At 40.2% G+C, this 19209-nt stretch overlaps 1 protein-coding gene and 1 long non-coding RNA gene across 2 annotated transcripts; one reads left to right on the forward strand and one right to left on the reverse strand.

Moving 5' to 3' along the window:
- Positions 1 to 321: 321 nt before the first annotated feature.
- ireb2 (iron-responsive element binding protein 2) lies at positions 322 to 17995 on the reverse strand. Its single transcript, XM_003447560.5, has 22 exons — positions 17855 to 17995; positions 14152 to 14238; positions 13708 to 13873; positions 13303 to 13440; positions 12920 to 13153; positions 12537 to 12606; positions 12194 to 12377; positions 10422 to 10561; positions 9660 to 9831; positions 9461 to 9561; positions 8259 to 8375; positions 7986 to 8145; positions 6966 to 7101; positions 5547 to 5631; positions 5310 to 5466; positions 4920 to 5044; positions 4502 to 4606; positions 4260 to 4402; positions 3194 to 3341; positions 2818 to 2940; positions 2482 to 2667; positions 322 to 2206 (listed from the first exon to the last, which is right to left on the reverse strand). Exons 1-22 carry the CDS (start codon positions 17877 to 17879, stop codon positions 2096 to 2098), a joined length of 2913 nt encoding a protein of 970 aa, XP_003447608.1. The 5' UTR covers positions 17880 to 17995; the 3' UTR covers positions 322 to 2095.
- Positions 14295 to 18014, forward strand: LOC112847402 (uncharacterized). The gene is made up of 2 exons (XR_003220937.1): positions 14295 to 17538; positions 17796 to 18014. It is a non-coding gene; the product is annotated as an uncharacterized LOC112847402 (long non-coding RNA).
- Positions 18015 to 19209: the final 1195 nt, after the last annotated feature.

Genomic DNA, 19209 nt, shown 5'->3' on the forward strand with positions numbered 1-19209 from the left:
TAATTTTTTTCTCCGACGTGCCGATTTACTGTGACGTCATTTTAATAGGATTTTGAGAAGTAGCTGCCTCAACAGGTGTGAAATGGAATAAACAGCTAGTCAATGCAGAGATTTAGACCTAGAAAACAAACTTGCACTGTTTTTATAAGAACTACACTAGTTTATTCTATACTAAGTAAGGCAAGGTTAGGTCTTTTTTTAGCAAGTTTTAAATTAGATTTGTTTTACTGATTTCATACATGCAGTTTGAAATCATTAATATTAGTTTTACACAAATGAAAAAGTTAAATGCCAAATAATGATCAACGTCTCACTGCAGAGTAGTCAAACATGGTGAATTTTTAATTACACTGCTCAAAAAAACAATTAAGGGAACACTTGATCATTACAACACAAAGTCAGGCAAACTTTACGATTATCAGTCACTCCTGTTAGGGATCAAAGACCAACAGGTTCATTGGAGAGACGACAAAACGCAGGTTGGAGGCCTCTTTATACCTCCTGATTGACTCTTCTCTAATTTGGCTTTTTGTTGGTGGCCTATCAGACGGTACCTGCAGCCCATTCAGGTTGCACAGGTCGTCCAGCTCCTCCTCCAGCATGTTACATCTGAACGTTCCAATGCTAGAACGTTTGCTCTCCCAGCACAGTCTCAAGAGTGTGGAGGGAGATACCAGGAGAGTTACTCTCAGAGAGCTGGACAGGGTTGTAGAAGGTCCTTGATACAAGATCAGGACCGCTATCTGCTCCTTTATGCGAGGAGGAACAGGACAAGCGCTGCCAGAGCCCAAAAAAAAATGACCTCCATCAGACTACTCAGGTGTCCCAACTGTCAGACTCCATGAGGATGGCTTTAGTGGGACCAGTACTCTCTGCCCAGCAATGCGTAGCTTGACTGGGATTCAACAAAACACAGCAGAAACAGGAGGTTTCTGGCACCTTATTCTCTTTGCAGATGACAGCAAGCTTCATGCTGAGCACATGTGACAGAGTGTGGAGAAGCTGTGCCGACACCATCATCCAGCATGACTAGTCTGACAGCAGGTCAGTGACTGTCAGGGAAGGTTTATCCCTGGAGAGTTGCACAGACCTCCATGTTTCAGCCAACAATACCCTGACTGAGTGTGTGATGTAAGTGTTCCCCTAATTCTTTTCAGAAAAGCTCATTTTTACTAAGCAGTATCTCCTTCATTATAAGGCCCAGATATGTTTTGCAGCACCTTTTTTTAATAAATCGCTCTCTTCACTGTAAAAGTCGCTCTAAGGGGATTCAACACAGTTCTTTAAATTAAGCTTCGGGCTCTGGCCAGCAGTCATTTCACTTAGCTTAGCAACAAGAGTGGAAACAGAGCAAAGAGCTTACCTGGTAATGCTGAAAGGGTGTTTTAATTAACCTTTAATGTGATGCCGAGCACTGTCAGTTGTAATACAAGCCATCTTTATGAAGGGAAAAGACCAGTAACAGCAAAGAGAAGAAATGTCACATTTTTCCACAATTAAAAGTGAGGCAAGTGTAATTTCTCCAACAGGTTTGATTAGCAAAATCTTAACAGCACTGAAAACAGGGAAGTGACATCGATTCTGCAAATTTCTGAAATTCATAATATTCAACTTGAATGTTTTGTTGTTGTTGTTGTTGTTGTTGTTTGGGGGTGTGTGTGAAAGAGCAGTACTACGCTCTAAAAACAAAGTATTCATGCCATCGTACCTAGCACCATCTCAGCCTTTGGCCAAATTCTTCTTCTTCTTCTTTTTTTTTTTTAAGTTAAATGAAGGAGGATCAATTTCTTCTTGGCTCATCTCCGTGTCGAAAGAAAAGTCCTTTCAGCATGATAAAACACCAAAAACTATGTTCAGCAGTTAGTCTAGGATACAATCTCCTTACTGAGTGACAGTCACCATTTCTTCTTGAGTCTGGATGATGTTCTGAGGAGAAAGGGTGCCCTTTTAAATGCTGAAACAGCCATGTGTAGTGATTTAGAAGCTGCGGGGGTCTGAAAACTGACGTTCCGCTAAAGTCTGGAGACGCTAATCCAGCTCTGTGAGCTTTTCTCATCCACGATGAAGACATTAAATGCCGAGGGCTGCTGTTCTTTCAGAGCAAAGTCCGAGCAACGTATCTGAGGAGCCCTCCGTGTTGGAACAAGATAACGTCCGTGTCGGTGTCAAACAGGGCGGTGACGGAGAAGGACTTTCCTTGGCTGGTCTGCAAAAGAAAACACGAAACACACGGGTCACTTCACCACTCAGCAAGGAGACTCGAACATGACTGTTACTATTCAGGACTTAAAGCAGTGGCTGGTAAACTGCAGAAAGGGACTAATTTGTGGACAAACACATAAAGTGAGACTACGAATTAAAATAACATCTTTCTAATCCGGATTTTAGCACATTTTGTCACTGACATGTTTCATCATTTAGTTTAGAGCTTAAAAATAACTTTAGCTTTGCAGAGGTTAAAATGCAGCAAGTGTTGCACACCTTGATGGTAAGCTCCTGCCCTGGACTCAGGCTCTCCGGCAGGGTGATGCTGAATCTTTCCTTCCCACTGAGCTCCAGTGAGTCAGCGTTCTGGCCTGACAGGAACTGGAGCGGCATGATGCCCATTCCCACCAGCTGGTTCCTGTGCAGCTTCTCAAAGCTTTCAGCAATCACTGCACGCACCCCCTGCAACCACAAACAAAGCAAGGAAGTAGAAAAAACGTGGAAGACAGCATGCTGAACATGCACGGCCATTTCCAAATTCCACAGTTGGTCAAACTACTGTAGTGTAAACTCTGCCAAATTATTACAAGTGAAAAACTGCAGCTTGTTTACCAGCAGGTACGGTCCTTTGGCCACCCAGTCCCTGGAGTTTCCAGAGCCGTAATCTTTGCCTGCCAGGATGATGAGGGGAATGCCGTCTCTCTGATAGCGATCAGCTGCCTCGAAGACATCCAGCTGAGCAGACACAGGAAGAGAGAGCAGTTATCTGTAGCTGCTCTGACACAGCAGAAACAACACAGCACCGAGTCTGGCTTGAGCCTGCAGCAACCAGCAGTGCTAGACACACAGATGCAGCCACCCAAAGGTCACAGACCTGCCCGGGGTAACAGCCAGCTCATGCAGCACGAGTGGGTGCATCAGCAAAACCAAAACAGCCCAATATTTGTCAAAAGTTAAAAGGAAACCAACGAGGTTGTGTTGCACTTACTGTCTGGCCTGATGGAATGTGCAAAGTCTTCGGGCCTGGTTTTCCAATGAATCGATTTTGGAGCTTGATGCTGGCAAACGTCCCTCTGGTCATCACGGCGTCATTCCCTCTGCGAGCGCCATATGAATTAAACTCTCGCGGTGTCAGTCTGAGGAACAAATTCAAAGTCAACAATATTAGTCAATATTAGGTTAAAAGGGAGTTTTTCCTTCCCACTGTCGCCAACTGCTTGCTCAGAGGTTTGTCTTGATTGTTGGGGTTCTCTCTGTTACTGTAGAATCGTCTTCTTACAATAAAAAAAACACCTTGACGTGACTGTTGCTGTGATTTTATGCTATATAAATAAAATTGAAATAAGTTGAATTATCTTTCAATTTTCAAAGTGAAAAAGATCTCACCATAATGCAGGTTTACAAGACTTGTTTTCCTTGATACATTTCATTTGATCGACAAACATTACTTTAAATTCTAACAACCAGTATGGATGCTCGAGGTTCATAATGTATGAACTCTGCTGAAAGAAACCCTGGATTTCCCTCCATACTCCTATGGTTGATTCAATAATGGTGACGGCTCGCCAGCTGAGCTGATTTTTAGTTCATTTCCTCACTGATGCATTAAACTGTTGTTATCACCAGACTATTAAATCAAATCTGCCTCACTATAGTTTCATTTTGCATCTCCACACAGTTAGGTGAGAAATAAACTTGTTTTACATTTGTGTGTTATGGAGGATGGATAGTGCTAACACAAACAGATGCACGCTAACCTCCTCTGCTGCTCTTTGATGGCCGCGATGCCACAAGTCATGGATGATGCCACAGGGGGAGGATCAGACCATGAAGCAGATAACTTAACTACAAATCCCTTTGCACCACTTATTCCTTTAGATTTTAAATATGTGCTGAAATGTTCTCATTTAGAGAGTCAAACATTTTAACTCAAGTTTAAACCTTTGCCATCATCTTTGAAAACCCAACTTTGGTTGATTACAAAGCTGCCCAACTGAAGCTGCCTTGAAAGATTAAAGTGTATGTGTCCACAAGGGCTGAAGGCTGAAACTGACCGTTTGCTCATTAGGTACTTGGCAGCAGCGCTGACCCTTGCAATGCTGCCCGCTGGTGAAATGTGGTCCGTGGTCACTTTGTCCCCAAGGAACAGTAAGGCATGTGCGTTTTCTATTGACTGAGGAGGAGGCACCTCTTTACTCTGAAAAAGGAAGCATTCAAACATTTAACACTACAGAAGTAAAAACATCTCCTCTAAGGTCCACATACAGTCAAAGGCTGTGCAGCACAGAGCGCTTACCAGCTTGCTGAAGAAAGACGGTGATCGGATATATGTGGACTTTTGATCCCAGGGGAAAAGAAGAGAGTCTGAACATTCAACATTGTTCCAAAATGTGTTCCCTTTCTGAAAGACAGAAAGAAATCGCATTAAAAAAAAGAAAAAGCAAAGAATGTTTTCCAGTCGTCTGTCTCGCGCTTTCATTCTACAGCTGTTTCCGCAATTCAGGATCAATCAGTTTCCACGCTCTCTCTCTCAGATCTAAAGCACAGCAGGAAATGTTCTACTTCAGATGTGTTCACACTGCTGGAAAAAAGCATATTTTTATGTGCATTGTTTCCAAATGTGCAGACAGACAGAAGGAGCACTGCACTGCTGCTCATGCTGCGCAGCAACTGCATTAGACGTTGAAGAAAAGTAATAAAGCTTATCTCCTGACCTCCATCCTTCCTCTTAGATCCTTAAAGATGGAGGAGAAAACTGTGTCCTCTTCAATCTGTTGGACCTCCTCTCTGGACGGCCAGATATCTCGCAGATACACCTCCTTCCCATCAGATGTCAAACCTACTCAAACAAACAAGAAACCAAATTTGTAAAAATTTATTTAAGAATTTCTCAAGTTTTATTGAGAAAATGAAAAAATGTAAATACAAACGCGAGACCTCAGGATGTCTTTTTTATGCTTTTTGTTTAATACTTCTAGCAATAAAGGTTTTCTTTGGCCTATACAAAACACAGAATCACAACATGCCCCTTCAGTGTAATCTGCCAAATCCTCTGACGATCCTCAGCTCTGAGGTAAAACCCTTTAATAGAGCGCATTTCTTACCTAAAGGCTCCTTCTCAAAGTCGACTCCCACAGTGCCTGCAATAGCATAAGCCACCACCAGGGGAGGGGACGCCAAGTAATTGGCACGCACACAGTCGCACAGTCGCCCTTCAAAATGCCTGTTGCCAGACAGCACGCCGCAGGCCACCAGATCCCCCTAGAACAAAAGAGATCATGAAGCTCTGACTGCTCTAACAGCATCAGCAGCAGCTCCTTTCAGCCCGATGAGGATCCTACCTGTTTGATTGCATCCACGACAGCTTCTGGCAATGGCGCCGTGTTCCCCACGCACGTGGCACAGCCATAACCAATCACCTCAAACCTGTCATGGAAACGACAACACAGGTCTGTTTAAAGGATATGAATCATTCCGGCGTCTTCTGCGTCACCACCTTAGCACACAAACCTTGCATCTAACAGGTAGTAATTAACACAAGCTCAAAGTTTTTACTGGTTTAGATCACAATGCTGACAAAGCTCCAAACTCATTACTTCTAAACCATGCAGCTATCTGGTCATGAACATTAATGCAAGAACTTAAAATGAACATAAAGTCATAAATACATTTATGAAGGGCTTTCGGTAAAGTTGATGTATTGTTTGGCTCTTAAAACAGTAATTTTGGGCAGATTTGTTAAAGGTTGTGTTGTGACAGTAACACGCCTTTTAGAAGCTTATCCTTATGCTTTCATGGTGAACCCAATTTTATAAATTCTGGATGTGTGCAAAACACCCCGGCTAGATTAAACGTTGCTATACCCTGCAGCAGTCGGCAACAGACAAGATCAGTTCATTTAGTTATTCATATTTTATTTACATAAAAACGGCGGTTAAACTACTCGTCTGTTACAGAGCCCGGCCTACAGCACCGCTCTCTCTCACACAAGCAACGTGAACAACAGTCAAACAAATCCACAGTAGTATGTAGGTTTATTTCAGTAAACTGGTACAGAACCGCTCAAATGGAGCAATTTGCAACCACATCCTGCACAAGCAAGTGGACGTAAACCTGAAAGGAAAGAGGCCTGCTGGTGCTAGTGCTGATAACCTTAGCCACACCCGGAAAACTACAAACTGTGCTTCACCAAAAACCTCCTCATGATTGCTTTGTCAGTACCAGGTTCTCTGTAGCTTGCATGGACGATACCAACTGCCAAATGGTAGTGAAACTTGACAAACTGCAGCGTAGAAACGGAGACTGTTGGTTCACCCAGTGATATCCAGCAACCACTCGCCAATCAGTTAGGGATATAAACTTTTCCCTAGTGATCAAAGATGCCAGCCAGCATTTAGGCTTGTGTGACTGAGGCTTCATGTTTACGTTTTTATGTAAAGCACTTTATACAAAACAAAGTGCTTTACATAAGACATAAGACCAACTTCACACTTTACATACATACACACACAAAAATGTAAGTTTTTGTGGAAATACACTTAACGATTTAAGTAGACTGATTCCTATACAGCGCTTTGCTACTCTCCTGGAGGACTCAAAACACGTTATTATGTGTTTACTACTAGCTGGGCAGTAGTAAAGTGTTCAGTTACAGGTCATCCCTCCTCAGACCTGCAAATACCTGTTTATTCCAGGTTATTGCCTTGGTGCTAAATAGATATTTGTGTCTGTCTGTGTTCTTGCTGTGTACACACACTTACCCCAGCTTATTAAAGTAAGGCAGGACTCCACTGGCATTGAGGTAGTGCGTGACCATGCCACTTCCGGGAGCCAGGCTGGTCCGAATATAAGGCTTGACGAGAAGCCCGGCCTCTACAGCCTTTCTGGCTAGAAGCCCTGTCAATAACAAATAAGTGTACGTTATGCAATGCTGCAGACTGTAGAAGAATTTAGAGTGCGCCAGTAAAAACAGGCAACATGATGCTGATATGGGTGTGCAATACAGCTTAAAAATTATTTCAAAAAAATTACAATAATAATATTCATAGCAATATAAAATAATGAACAACATTTTGTTGATGCTTGTAGGCAGCAGGATTTATAAGTTTAAATAACTGGAGGCCATTTTCCACGGAGCTTCTATCACTGATGACACACCACCTAATTCAAAGTGTGACTCTATTGACATAAAGTGTCAGCGACTGTGACACAACACAAGTTAAATGTAACCACAAAAGTAGCCATCGTTTCCCTAGAAGTTATAAAACATTAATAATTAAGTGTAAAATTACTGTTTAACACTTTAGTTTAATATTAACTAACCTTGTAACTCATCAGAAGATGCACAATATTCTCACGTAATAAAAGAGCTGTGATGTTGCATCTTGGGTCAAACTTTCTAACCAGCTGCGCTTCTACCATCTAACCGCTTCATTAATTTCCATCCACTGTTAGCTCTTCCTATTCACAAAGCATGGTGCTCTCTTAGAGGGCTGAAGTAGCTCCATTTTTACTAAATATCATTAGAGACTGTCACCAGGCTCTTGTTGTCAGAACATGTCTGGGCTTGTCTTGTTGTGTGCACAAGGAAAAGTAAACACATCATGGTGCTATGACATTGTGATGTGACACTTTGATATCCCCTTAAAAAAATGATACCAATAGCTCCAAGTTTGTAGAGCTTTTATCAATCAATCAATCAATCAATCAATCAATCAATATTTTATTTCTATAGGGAAAAATACACTTTTTCTGGCTCTTTCTTTGAGTCAGTCCTTTACCTGCAGTCAACATAACAGATGGATTGCAATTGTTAGTACAGCTGATGACGGCAGCGATGACCACTGAGCCATGGGACAGCTGGTACTCCTGACCACCGTGCAAGAAAGGAACACGGATCTCCTGCTTCTCCTTAGCGATGTGGAAGCCTTTAAAACCCACCTAAAGACAAACCAAAGAAAATATAATTACACTGCAAATCCTGCAGCTTAACTGAAAACCAAAATACACAAGAGTTAACTTGAAAGTTATATTGTTTAGTTTTTGCATCTTACCTTCTCATCAAGACAACTCTGAAAGTCTTCTTTCATACTGCTGACTGCCACTCTGTCCTGCGGCCTCTTCGGTCCACTCACATAGGGCACCATGGAGCTCAGGTTGAACTCAATCACCTGCACAAAGATCAGTAGTTGTAATTTGGTTCATTATAACCTCTACTTCTGACCCCTAGGCTGCTATTTGCAAACTTAGCTTTTATAGGGCTTGTCAGAGTGTCATTACTACATTTTTTAACTTCATAAAAACATATTTATATCAACAGAACACCACAATCTATTATGTGATTTTGAATTAAAAGTATCTCCACATTTGTATTCTTGGCCTCAACGTAAGTAACTTTAAATGATTCACAGTTACTTTTTCAACTACAAATATATCTTGCCCCTCGAATTACCCACTGTCTAAAACAACCAGTTTTAGCCATCTTCTGATTGGCTGGCTAAAGCGTGGGTGGGGCTTCTGTGCCAACAGTCAAAATTGTGTTCCTAAAACAATCATGTTAGGCCTCGGTGACACAGGCCTTGAAGCCAGTCAGTAAGCCCCCCCCAAAAGCTCCATGTGTTCCCCAACTGGTTGGCGAGTGGTTCCCTGAGGTTCCCTGTGATTACTGTGGTCTCTGCTAGACTGCAGCTGTTCCCCACAGTTTTCATGGATGAAGCCGACTTCTCTGCTAAACACTGGCCAACTATTTGCTGAGTAATGAAACCTGAAAAGGTGAAGTAAATGTGGAAACTGAACCCGTTTACCTTTCAAGCAAAAGTTGTGCCTTATTGCCACAACTAACATGTTTCAAAAGGCGCAGCTTTTACTTTGGAGGCGGACAGTCTCCGTTTCCAGTGTGCAGGGCACTGATGCACAGCCAGTGGTCGGCAAGTGTTTGCAGACAATTTGGCTTCTTTCCTTCAGACTATGGTCAACCATGGCAAACTGTTAACGACCAAAGCAATCCCAAGGAGGTTTTCAGTGCAGCATAACATACCTCTTTGCGACCAACTTCACCTAGCAACTTGCCAACCAGTTGGAGAATACGGTGGCGGTCTGAAACTGAGTTATTGGCTCACAAGGATCATTTGTAAAAACAATGACCTCATTATTTCAACCTCTGGCGATGTACTGTAAAATTATTAAAAAAATAAAATCTCTGAAAGTCTGCACTTTTCAGTAGAGACTTTTGGAGATCACATCTTGGACAAATTACCTCAGAGTACTGGGGGTCTTCTGAGGGGTCTTCATAGCTTCGGAAAAGTTTTACAGCCTTCATGTAAGACTCCAACAATTCAAGTTTTTCCGGGGTAAAATCTGGAATGGTGGAAAATTACATGTTAGCCTGGGAAACTAAAAAAAAACAAAAAAAAAAAAAACAGTAAACATATAAACAGAAGCCGTGGCTAACTCACTTGTCTTTTTAAAGTGCTTGAGTGTGACTTGGTCGACAGGGAAGAAGCTGACAGTAGCGTTGTACTCTGGGCACATGTTGGCAATGGTGGTTCGGTCGGGGACTGACAGCTGGGAGACTCCAGGTCCAAAAAACTCAACGAACTTCCCAGCGATCCCAGCCTGCCGTAAGTGCTGGACAAAAAATTTTAGGAAAAGAAAGCACAAGAAATAATTACACATAAAGAAACAAGATGACTTTTATACAACAGAGAATCATCCTTCAGGTTTTTTTGCTGATTTCTACAGTTTACAATGATAAAATTACACTATTAAAAACACCTGCCTCTTACAAAGTAAATATGCACCAAACCAATGCCGAAACACACATTCTTGGCTTTAGGCGTCTTACAAAGTACCGACCAATACCAGTGTTATATTGATTAATTGTGTTTCTCATGCTGTATCTCAATGTCAGGTGGCACCTAAATATTACCCTCTTGCTTCATAAAACAAATATAAGAATACACATTTTTTACTTAGTAAATTAGATAAAGTAAAAAATTAATTTAGTTGGTCATATTTTATTTCAGATTGTTTTATTTCAGATTGTATTTCATTACCATTTATATATAATCAAATCTGATTGGCCTGTTGCCATTGAAGGCCAACCTTGCTTTGTGAGTCAGGGTCAGAGTGATATGTGATCCAAGCATCAGATCAGTGCATCCTCATACCACAGCTCTGCTCTCTCAACACATAAAGAAACATAAGAGAAGACTGACCTTTGTGATACCGAGGACGATGTCTATGGATGTGGTCAACGGGTTAATGGAGCCCACCAGCTTACAGCCCACTACTTGAGGGAGAGTCAGAGATATTGGTTGGCCCAGCATTATGGCTTCAGACTCAATTCCCCCGACTCCTGAGAGACAAACACGGTACAAATTGTAGAGTTTTTAGTTTAGTTTTTATTTCACTTTCTGTCTGTACTAGCGAAAAAAACTCTTCTGATGTTAAAAAGCTCCGGTCAATATTTCCTATAAGGGCGCAGTGTCAATATTGTGACTGAAAAGTGTGGATATGGATGTTCTTTTAGTGTTTTTAGTTACATTTGTAACTACATTTAGTTACAAAAATTGTTCCACAGTGAATACGTCTCTGCATGTCTTTTCTCAGCAGTGCACACACACAGAGCAACTTCTATTTTTCAAGTGTGTTAGCTTATCTGAGTCCTACTTTACACACATGGTACATTGATTATTTATTTCTATGCATATGGATCACAATCTGACAGAAAATAATATTTTGTGTTCTTCTTCTGCACAACTGTCAACTGAGATTTGAGAAAATTTAAAGTTTACACGGTGGAACAGTTTATAATAAAGCAGCAATCCTCTAAATACTCCTAAACAGTTAGATTTAGTCAGATCACACACAGTCTTCAGCAGTTCCTTACAGACAACGTTCAACTTAATTTTTTATCTGAAACGTTGTGATGTTTCTAAAACACAGTGCATGCATAAAAACACACACTTGATTATTTAGGTTAGCATGTTGCTATACCCCTTAATGCATCTGCTCATTTTTGACCTGCTAATTTGTGCTGCTTTCATTAGTATGTTGGTCATTACCTAAATGAACTGACTGCTTCTGTTTTATGTAAATCAGTGCATCATCAGCTGGAGAACTTTAGCCTCCCATCGGCGCATGGCTGCAATTACGACATCATACCACTTTGACCTGCTTACTAAACCTGATCTTTATATAATTTATTATCCTTATATTATTCATTAATCATTTCTCTAAGTGAGAGTCTCCATGGGCTTTCTCAGCCAAAATATTGCACCACTTAGATGATTTCAGATTTAAATTAGCTAAGTGGTGCATTTAATTGCTACATTATCCCTAGAAATTTTTGTATTACTTGAGCCAAATTGTATTGAATTTCCCGGAGGAACCCACCCGAGGGATTAATAACGTTTCACCTAATTTAATTTAATCTAATCTAATCAAAACTTCCACAGATTTCTGACCGAGGAATTGTTTAAGTGCCTTAAATACATCCTCCAAAAATATGCTAGGTTTAAGACGATGTGCCCCACAATTTCTCCAAGAATCATATCAAAGTGCTTAATTTACCCATTATTCCTGGATTTTCTAAAATGTCATAACTACCTTCTGTTTGAATTCCCTACATGTACTGGGTATTGATGTACCACTTATCCTCTGTGGTGGATACATCTGTGGTGGATATATCTGTAATACATCTGTATTCATATCAGTGTCCCGTTTTGTTTTTACCTGGAGTGTAAATTTAGAAGCATTTTAACAGCAGAGAAGTTTGCATTGCAAAGTTACTATCTTGGACATAATCCGGTTTTTGTATTTGCTGCCCTTTTAGTATGTGACTTATTTGTGTCTCTTTATCGCCTCTTCTCATTTCTCAGAATAACTATTCAAACACAGGTGTACATTACAGCCACTGAGCATTTTCTCATGTTTACAAAATGCCAACAACAATCAACAACTGTCAAAATATTGGAAAATCTCTTACCCCAGCCAAGGATACCCAAGCCGTTAATCATGGTGGTGTGAGAGTCTGTTCCCACCACGCTGTCAGGGTAGATGAAACCGTCGCTGACTTGCACCACTCTGGACAGATACTCCAAGTTCAACTGGTGGACTGCACCAACGTCCGGAGGAACCACGTTCACATTCTTAAATGCTTTCGAACACCACTGTTTGGGAACAGTATCAAAAATGTTAGCATTCATTCATTCATTTAAAAATTGTTTCGCTACATAACCCAGAACTGTGACTTCTTTTTCACTCAGTTATAAAAACTACAAATCATATAAAGACTGCAGCAGCAGCAGCAGACATTTTTCTTAGTTTACCTTAAAGAACTGAAGCCTCTCTTTGTTTCTGATCAGTTCCATTTCCTGATTTCTCAAAGCCGTTTCAACTCTGCAGGAAAAAAAAGGAATCAGTCATCAACAAACATGCGAAAGGGGGAATTCAACTTCTACTGACGTATGTCGACTCATGATAATCAGATGTTCTCATGCTCTTCAGGTCATTTTGCAAACAGAAATGCCATATCTGCGAGAATTTCAAAGGCTGCACAATTTCCTCAGCCAGTGGAATCATCTGATCGAATGTTTTATCAACACATTAATAACTGCACAGCAGCTCAGTTACTGTATTCAACTGCTGTTTGAATTTAATCACCCTCATGGTGCATATTAGCCCGTCCGCCCCAACATCCTTTAAAACTTACTCAGAGACGGGCTGCAGGTGGAAAGGGCAGAGGAGAGGTGTATTCTCAATCTGTTGGACAGAGGCTGGAGATCCACCTGGGGAGGCTGGGGGGTCGCTGCAGGCCGCTTTACTGCAAGAGCCCCGCTGGCCTCCACACTGTGCCCCTCTGGACGGAGGCCTGGAGTGTACTGAGCGAGAGGGCCCCTGGCTTGGACCCTCCCCTCCACCAGGGTTGGGAGCATTTTGTATGGCACTGTGGGTAAAAATTTAAAAAGAAACATTAAATTCATAAGGCAAATCAGCACAATTATGGTGAGAATATATTTTTACCGATCTGACCTTCCATGATAATCAACAGAGAATTCACATTCACAAAAACAGTTAATATAAACACAAACATACCATTTGCTATAATCAATCTGTAATGAGTGATCTACTATGAGGTCTGTGGGGCATTTAGGATTGACCAGGCTGGGATCCACACCATGTTTGGCCACAGCGTCTCTCATCGCTGCCAGGTCCACCATTGCAGGAATACCACTGTAAAAGGACATAAATGGAAATGTATATAAACACACACACACATATGTATATATGTATATATATATAAACTTGTTTATGGCAGAAAACAAAGAAAGATGACGAAAGATCTGATAAGCTAATCGCTGGTGGGTCACCTGCGTCACCCACGTCTTATCACTCATCTATCCATTCTGCTTTCTCCAACTGAAGATAAACTGATTCATCTCATGTTTTCCCAACACACAGACCACAGCGCCGATGCAAAGAAAGCCCTGTGAAACTCACGTAAAGTCCTGCAGGAGGACCCGAGCGGGAGAAAATGGCACCTCGGCTTTATTCTGCTCCTGCTGCCAGTGCAAGATGTTCTGGACGTCTTCTTGTTTTGTGTAAAAGCCATCACAGTTACGAATTGCTGCCTCCAGTAAGACACGGATGGATAGAGGCAGCTTGTCTGCACAGAGCAAACAAAACAGTTATTTCCCACAGCAAACAGTGTGTAATTAGGCCTAACACTTTATTAACCGCCCCTGTTAGACAACTGTTAAGTGTCGAGATGTGCTCTTAAAATTTGTTGACAAATGAAAGCGCCAACGCACCGATGCCTCTTAAGTGTTAATTCAAGACAATCCTTTTACCTTACACAACTATCCTGAGACACAAAAGGGTTTGCAGTGTCTTTAAAAACATCATATCCTGTAAAAACATTTCAGTCAGAGGGCCTGAACTCACCATATCGGGGATCGTTTAATTTGTATGGATTGAAGAACTTGATCTGGCCATCTTTCAGTGTGTCGATTAGATGGCTGTACGGGTGCTCTGCAGCAAGAAAGGAAAAGAAATAAAAATACACTCATCAAAATAAAACTCTGATGCCTGAGAAATATACAAATAGTCAAGTAAACTTAACTACCTGCTGACTCACATGAAGTACTCCATCTACTCTAACCCCATGTTATGAAGGCAAGAAAATTGATTTTTATCTAAACAATAGTTTCAGTTAGTTTTAGTTCGGTTTTTTTAACTTAGAAAATTACATCTAATACTTTGATCAGGTTAGGCTTTAGAGTACTTAAGGGACCACTGAGGTTGAAGAACAGTCCTATGCAGAGCTTTGATGACCATCATCAACATGTTTTAGCTGCAAACTCATCAAAGGGGCTGCGTGAAAAATATGTTGAACAACCAGTTTGTTGGCTACTATTGTTTCTCAGTCCTTTAGCTTAGCTCCTGCCGGCATGGGAACAAAAAAAAGTGAAGTGTTAAAAACAATGAAAATTCTCCACTGAAGCCACTGTCTGTGCTTCTTGTGCTGCTTTTTTGATCTCTTGTTTTTTCCTATGCTTCCCCACTTAAAGGTGATCTCAACTGTTGCTTTCTTTTCCATTCAAGCCCACTTTTGAACCAATAAGCATCTGCGCATTTATATGATAAGTTATTTAAGGACACGGACACTCTGTCCTCTCTGGACGTCATATTTCAAACCTGTTTCTAGAACAAAATGACTGTGTGTGACTGTGTGTACAGTAGTTGGAGTAATGTGTGCCTACACCGCTTACTTGGGCTACCCTTGTAAAAACCTGTAAATTATTGAATGGTTGTCAAACCACAACTTTATTGACATATACTGTCAAAAATCATCATTAAGAGTACAGGGGAGATCATCTTTATGAGGGAAAGAATTAAGACACCTGACTGGCAGGGGGCTTACAATTGTGTTTTTACATGTCATGTGATATTAGTGGTCACTAGGGGAGGAGCTGTAGCATACTAATTGCAACATTGTGCAACATACTGATACTGAATTCTCTCCAACGTGTTCATCTAAGTAAATGAGTGTGGTATAAAGTGCTTTGAGTGCTCGAATAGAAAAGGGCTTCAAAAGAACCAGTCCATTCACAATCAGTAGCTGTGTATTCAAACTTCACTTTAGATCAGAGGTGTCAAATTCTTTACAGCCCACTTTGATCTCCAGTGCGTGGGATCACTCTATAAAAAACTAACATATTTCTTTTTTGTTTAGAGTAAAGAAATGCAGCCTGAAAATGTTCCCATTTAATGAACCATGAACAGCTGGCCTGATGTGTCTTTAGAACAGTAGGTGCAATTTGAAATACATGTCTTGGGTTTTCCACATGCTGCCAGTCTACTGTCATGAGAAATAAAACATGTGAGCACAGCTCTTTGGTTTAACCATCTACCTTTAATGTGGTATAAAAGGTCATGACTATAAAAGTGCTTTAATCAATTTTTAACAACTTACAACACTAAGCTTCCTGGCTTCATACTTTATAAAGTGGATCCAGTGAGTCAGACTGGTCCCTTTGGAAGGCTGGTTCTCGCCCTCTAGCTATATGGTTTACACCCATGCGTGAAGTGATATTTCATTTAGTTCAAATGAACTAAATGAAAATGCAGTACAGAAAAAGAGAAGCAGGCGATATACGTTTAGTTTCAATACTTCTTTTCTCGTCTTTAAGCGTAGTAAAAATGACCCCTGTAGAATGTGGTTAGCTGAACCAAAACTAAGAATAAGCCCACTTGCATTTCATGACATGACGGGTTGGGATCAAAATCTTGAGGGCTGTCCAATCAGCATTTACCTGTTAAATATCGATTGAATTTGTGAAAAAATTAAGCTGAATGAGTGGTAAACCCCTACACAGAGAGCATTCTTGGCACAGGATTGCTCAGTGGTCGCTCAACAGGACATCATGCTGTAACTTTAACGCTCAGGTTTCTAACTTTGAAAGCAACATTCTTTTTTTTTATAGTTATTCAACACAGCAGAACTACCTCAAAACTATCCACCTTTAACATAAAGACTCCCTTGTAGAATTTGATTCCTAAATTCAACGAGTATATTTAAGAAATCCTAAAAGGAGTAAAAGGCCCTGCACTTATTTTAAAATTAAATGTAAATAAACACGTATAAAAACCATTCAGTGAAATCCTACAAATCTGTTTATATACATCAGTGGCATACTGGGGGTTTCTTATCAGCCTTATCTGCAGAATTTCCTCTAAATGCATCCAATTGCTGCTGTTGCAGCACTGCAACAGGGGCATTACTGCTGCCGCTGGAGACGAGGGCAAACAAACAAGACGTTGTAACTTAGCTCAGTTTTATCCATGCAGATACTAAAATACTAACACAAGAACAACGGATGGCCATCTCCAACTCCAGCGTAAGGAATTAAATGAAAATATGTCTAAATGAAACCCAAATGATTGGAACATCTGTGCTATATCTATCATTTTCTTCACAGTTTATTTTTCTTTATATGCACAAGTTCAGTTCTTAACCTCTAAAAATCCCCTAACAAATGAAACATCCCTGGGTCGATCCCAAGAGGAGACACAAATCCCTTAGAGGGGTTGCGTCAGGAAGGGCATCCGGTGTAAAAAACAATAAGCCCTATCAAATATGCGGACCCTAACCCCATGTGATTACTGGAGCAGGTGAAAGTAGCTTCACTTTTCTGGATGTTTTTGTCAGGCCCAGCAGATATTCTCATCTCTTACAAACTGTATGCAAAAACTGTGAGGATGGAAAATATAGAGAACATATTACAGACTATTAAACTCAAACACTGGCTCATTATGAAATCCTGAGAAGTGGAGACAGATCCTTTTGGAGACTTGCATTCACCGATAAAAGCAGCGGGCTTCCTGAAAGAAATATATTACTGCTACGCAGACTACAGAATTACTGCTAAATCAACCCAAGCTAAATCATCGTCTGGATCTTTCTTTTTTTTTTTAATTGTTATTTTTTCCATAGGGGGTGTTTGCCGGTCGGTGTCACTGCATTGTATCGTATTGTATTTATAAAGCCGTTTTCAAAAGATCACAGCCAAAGAGCTCGCACTGATAATATACCGTGAAATCACACTTTGTAAAGATATTATTTTGATGTTAATGTTAATTATTAACGACATGACAATAATGTCTCCGTACATTATGTCACCTTTGCATGCCTCTTGATGACAAGCAGAGCAAGACGGCTTCAAGGCTAACAGGCTGCTAACGCTGCCTCTTATCGTGAAGCACACTCTCCCTAACCAACTACTTATCGCTCTACCGGGTGGACATCTTAAAGCGATAAGAAAAAGCAAGGTACTTGACACAAACTCTACTGTTATACAATGCACGCTACAGCTGTTACAAACCGGGAAGAAGAGAAAAGACAACACTGGTTTGCGGTATGAGCTAATTTCCCTGTTTAGTTGTACACTGAGCATCAACGAGCTAGCTAACGTTAGCTTTTATGTCTGACAGTGTGACGCCGCGTACACTGAATATAACCTTAAAAAGCTAACGACAGCAGTTTTCAGTACATGGACGTGTTTATAAAAGCGACATGTGTGTTTTAGGCTAAAAGGTGGATCAGATATCAGCTCTAACGGAAGGTTAAGAGAAGAAATCCCTTTACCTTTGACTGGGGAAGTGTACGCCATGATGACTTCTGAAATCAACACGACCCGTTCTCACTACTGAGCAGGCAGCACGGAGCCGACCAATCAGATCACAGAGATCTCTGACCATGCCCATCTGTCGACTACTGACAAAATTAAAACATTTTTACAGCAAAATCTTATTGTTTGTTTGTTTTTTAATCTCATACACTGGTCATTTTTAAAATGTTGTGCTATTTTTCTTCCATAACATGTCTTACAGACAAGTGGGAAGCAAGCATTCAAAATATATATTTAGTTGACTGTTTTTCAGATTTTTTCAATGAGATCTTTATGCAAATTTGCACATAATCAATGAGATCTCATTTGCAAACTTTAACCCTAATTTTAGAAAACTTTCAACATACAAACGACTTGTGTTAGTGTAAGCATTGAACAGAGAGGTTTCAGACAGTCTTATAAGCTACAACATAGTGGTTTTTGAGTTATATCAACATTTATAAAACATATTTTATAGCTTCTTAAGTTGAGGTTTATTAACAAGAAAATCGCCCATGCAGTGATATCTAATACATCTGCTTGTAGAGTAATTAAAAGAAAACATCCATGATATATATTTGGTGATTGGTTTTTGGTGTTTACCAGTGAAACTGTTGTGTAAATTATGTCATAATTAGTTGCATCATTTGCAAATTTGAACATAACATTTTAGAAAACCTGAAACATAAACAAGTAATTACCTTAATGTTAGTTGTTTCATTGTGATATCTGCTAATTTTATTAGCTCCCAAATAGTGGTATCCAATTAAAAACAAAATAAAACTCAAAAATAATGTCTGTAATGAGAGCAGTTATACTGGAGCTCTTATTACAGATCAAATAACAGATGATGCTGAAGTTTATTAGCAATGTTGGATAACGCATGCACAAGCAGAACAGATATAGTGAAGATCTCTTTATTTAGAGCATATTGTACACAGAACACCTGTGTATGAACTACAGGAAAGCAAGCTTAAGAAAACTTCATGTAACACATAATGACACCATGAGACTGTTGTTGAAGAGACCAAGGTGACTCAGAGATGTTATACTGCTGAAGCCAGTATATTTAAAGCTTATCAAGAAATGTCATGTATAAATATAACTCCAAGCTTGGCCCTTGTGAGAATGTAATCGCTGTGAGCTTAACAGAAATAAAGTTTGACCCTGCATGTTATCAGTCTTCACTGAGACAACAGTAATTTGGGTGGATTTTATTTGTTATCTTCTTTATTGTATTTTATGTGATTTTTTTTCCTATCCACCATCAGTCTGGAATAAACACTGACTGACTGATTTACTTATATGCAAACATAAGAATCAAACAAGAATC

The sequence above is a fragment of the Oreochromis niloticus genome, linkage group LG7, assembly GCF_001858045.2.
Source record: "Oreochromis niloticus isolate F11D_XX linkage group LG7, O_niloticus_UMD_NMBU, whole genome shotgun sequence".
In the NCBI taxonomy this organism is placed as follows: domain Eukaryota; kingdom Metazoa; phylum Chordata; class Actinopteri; order Cichliformes; family Cichlidae; genus Oreochromis; species Oreochromis niloticus.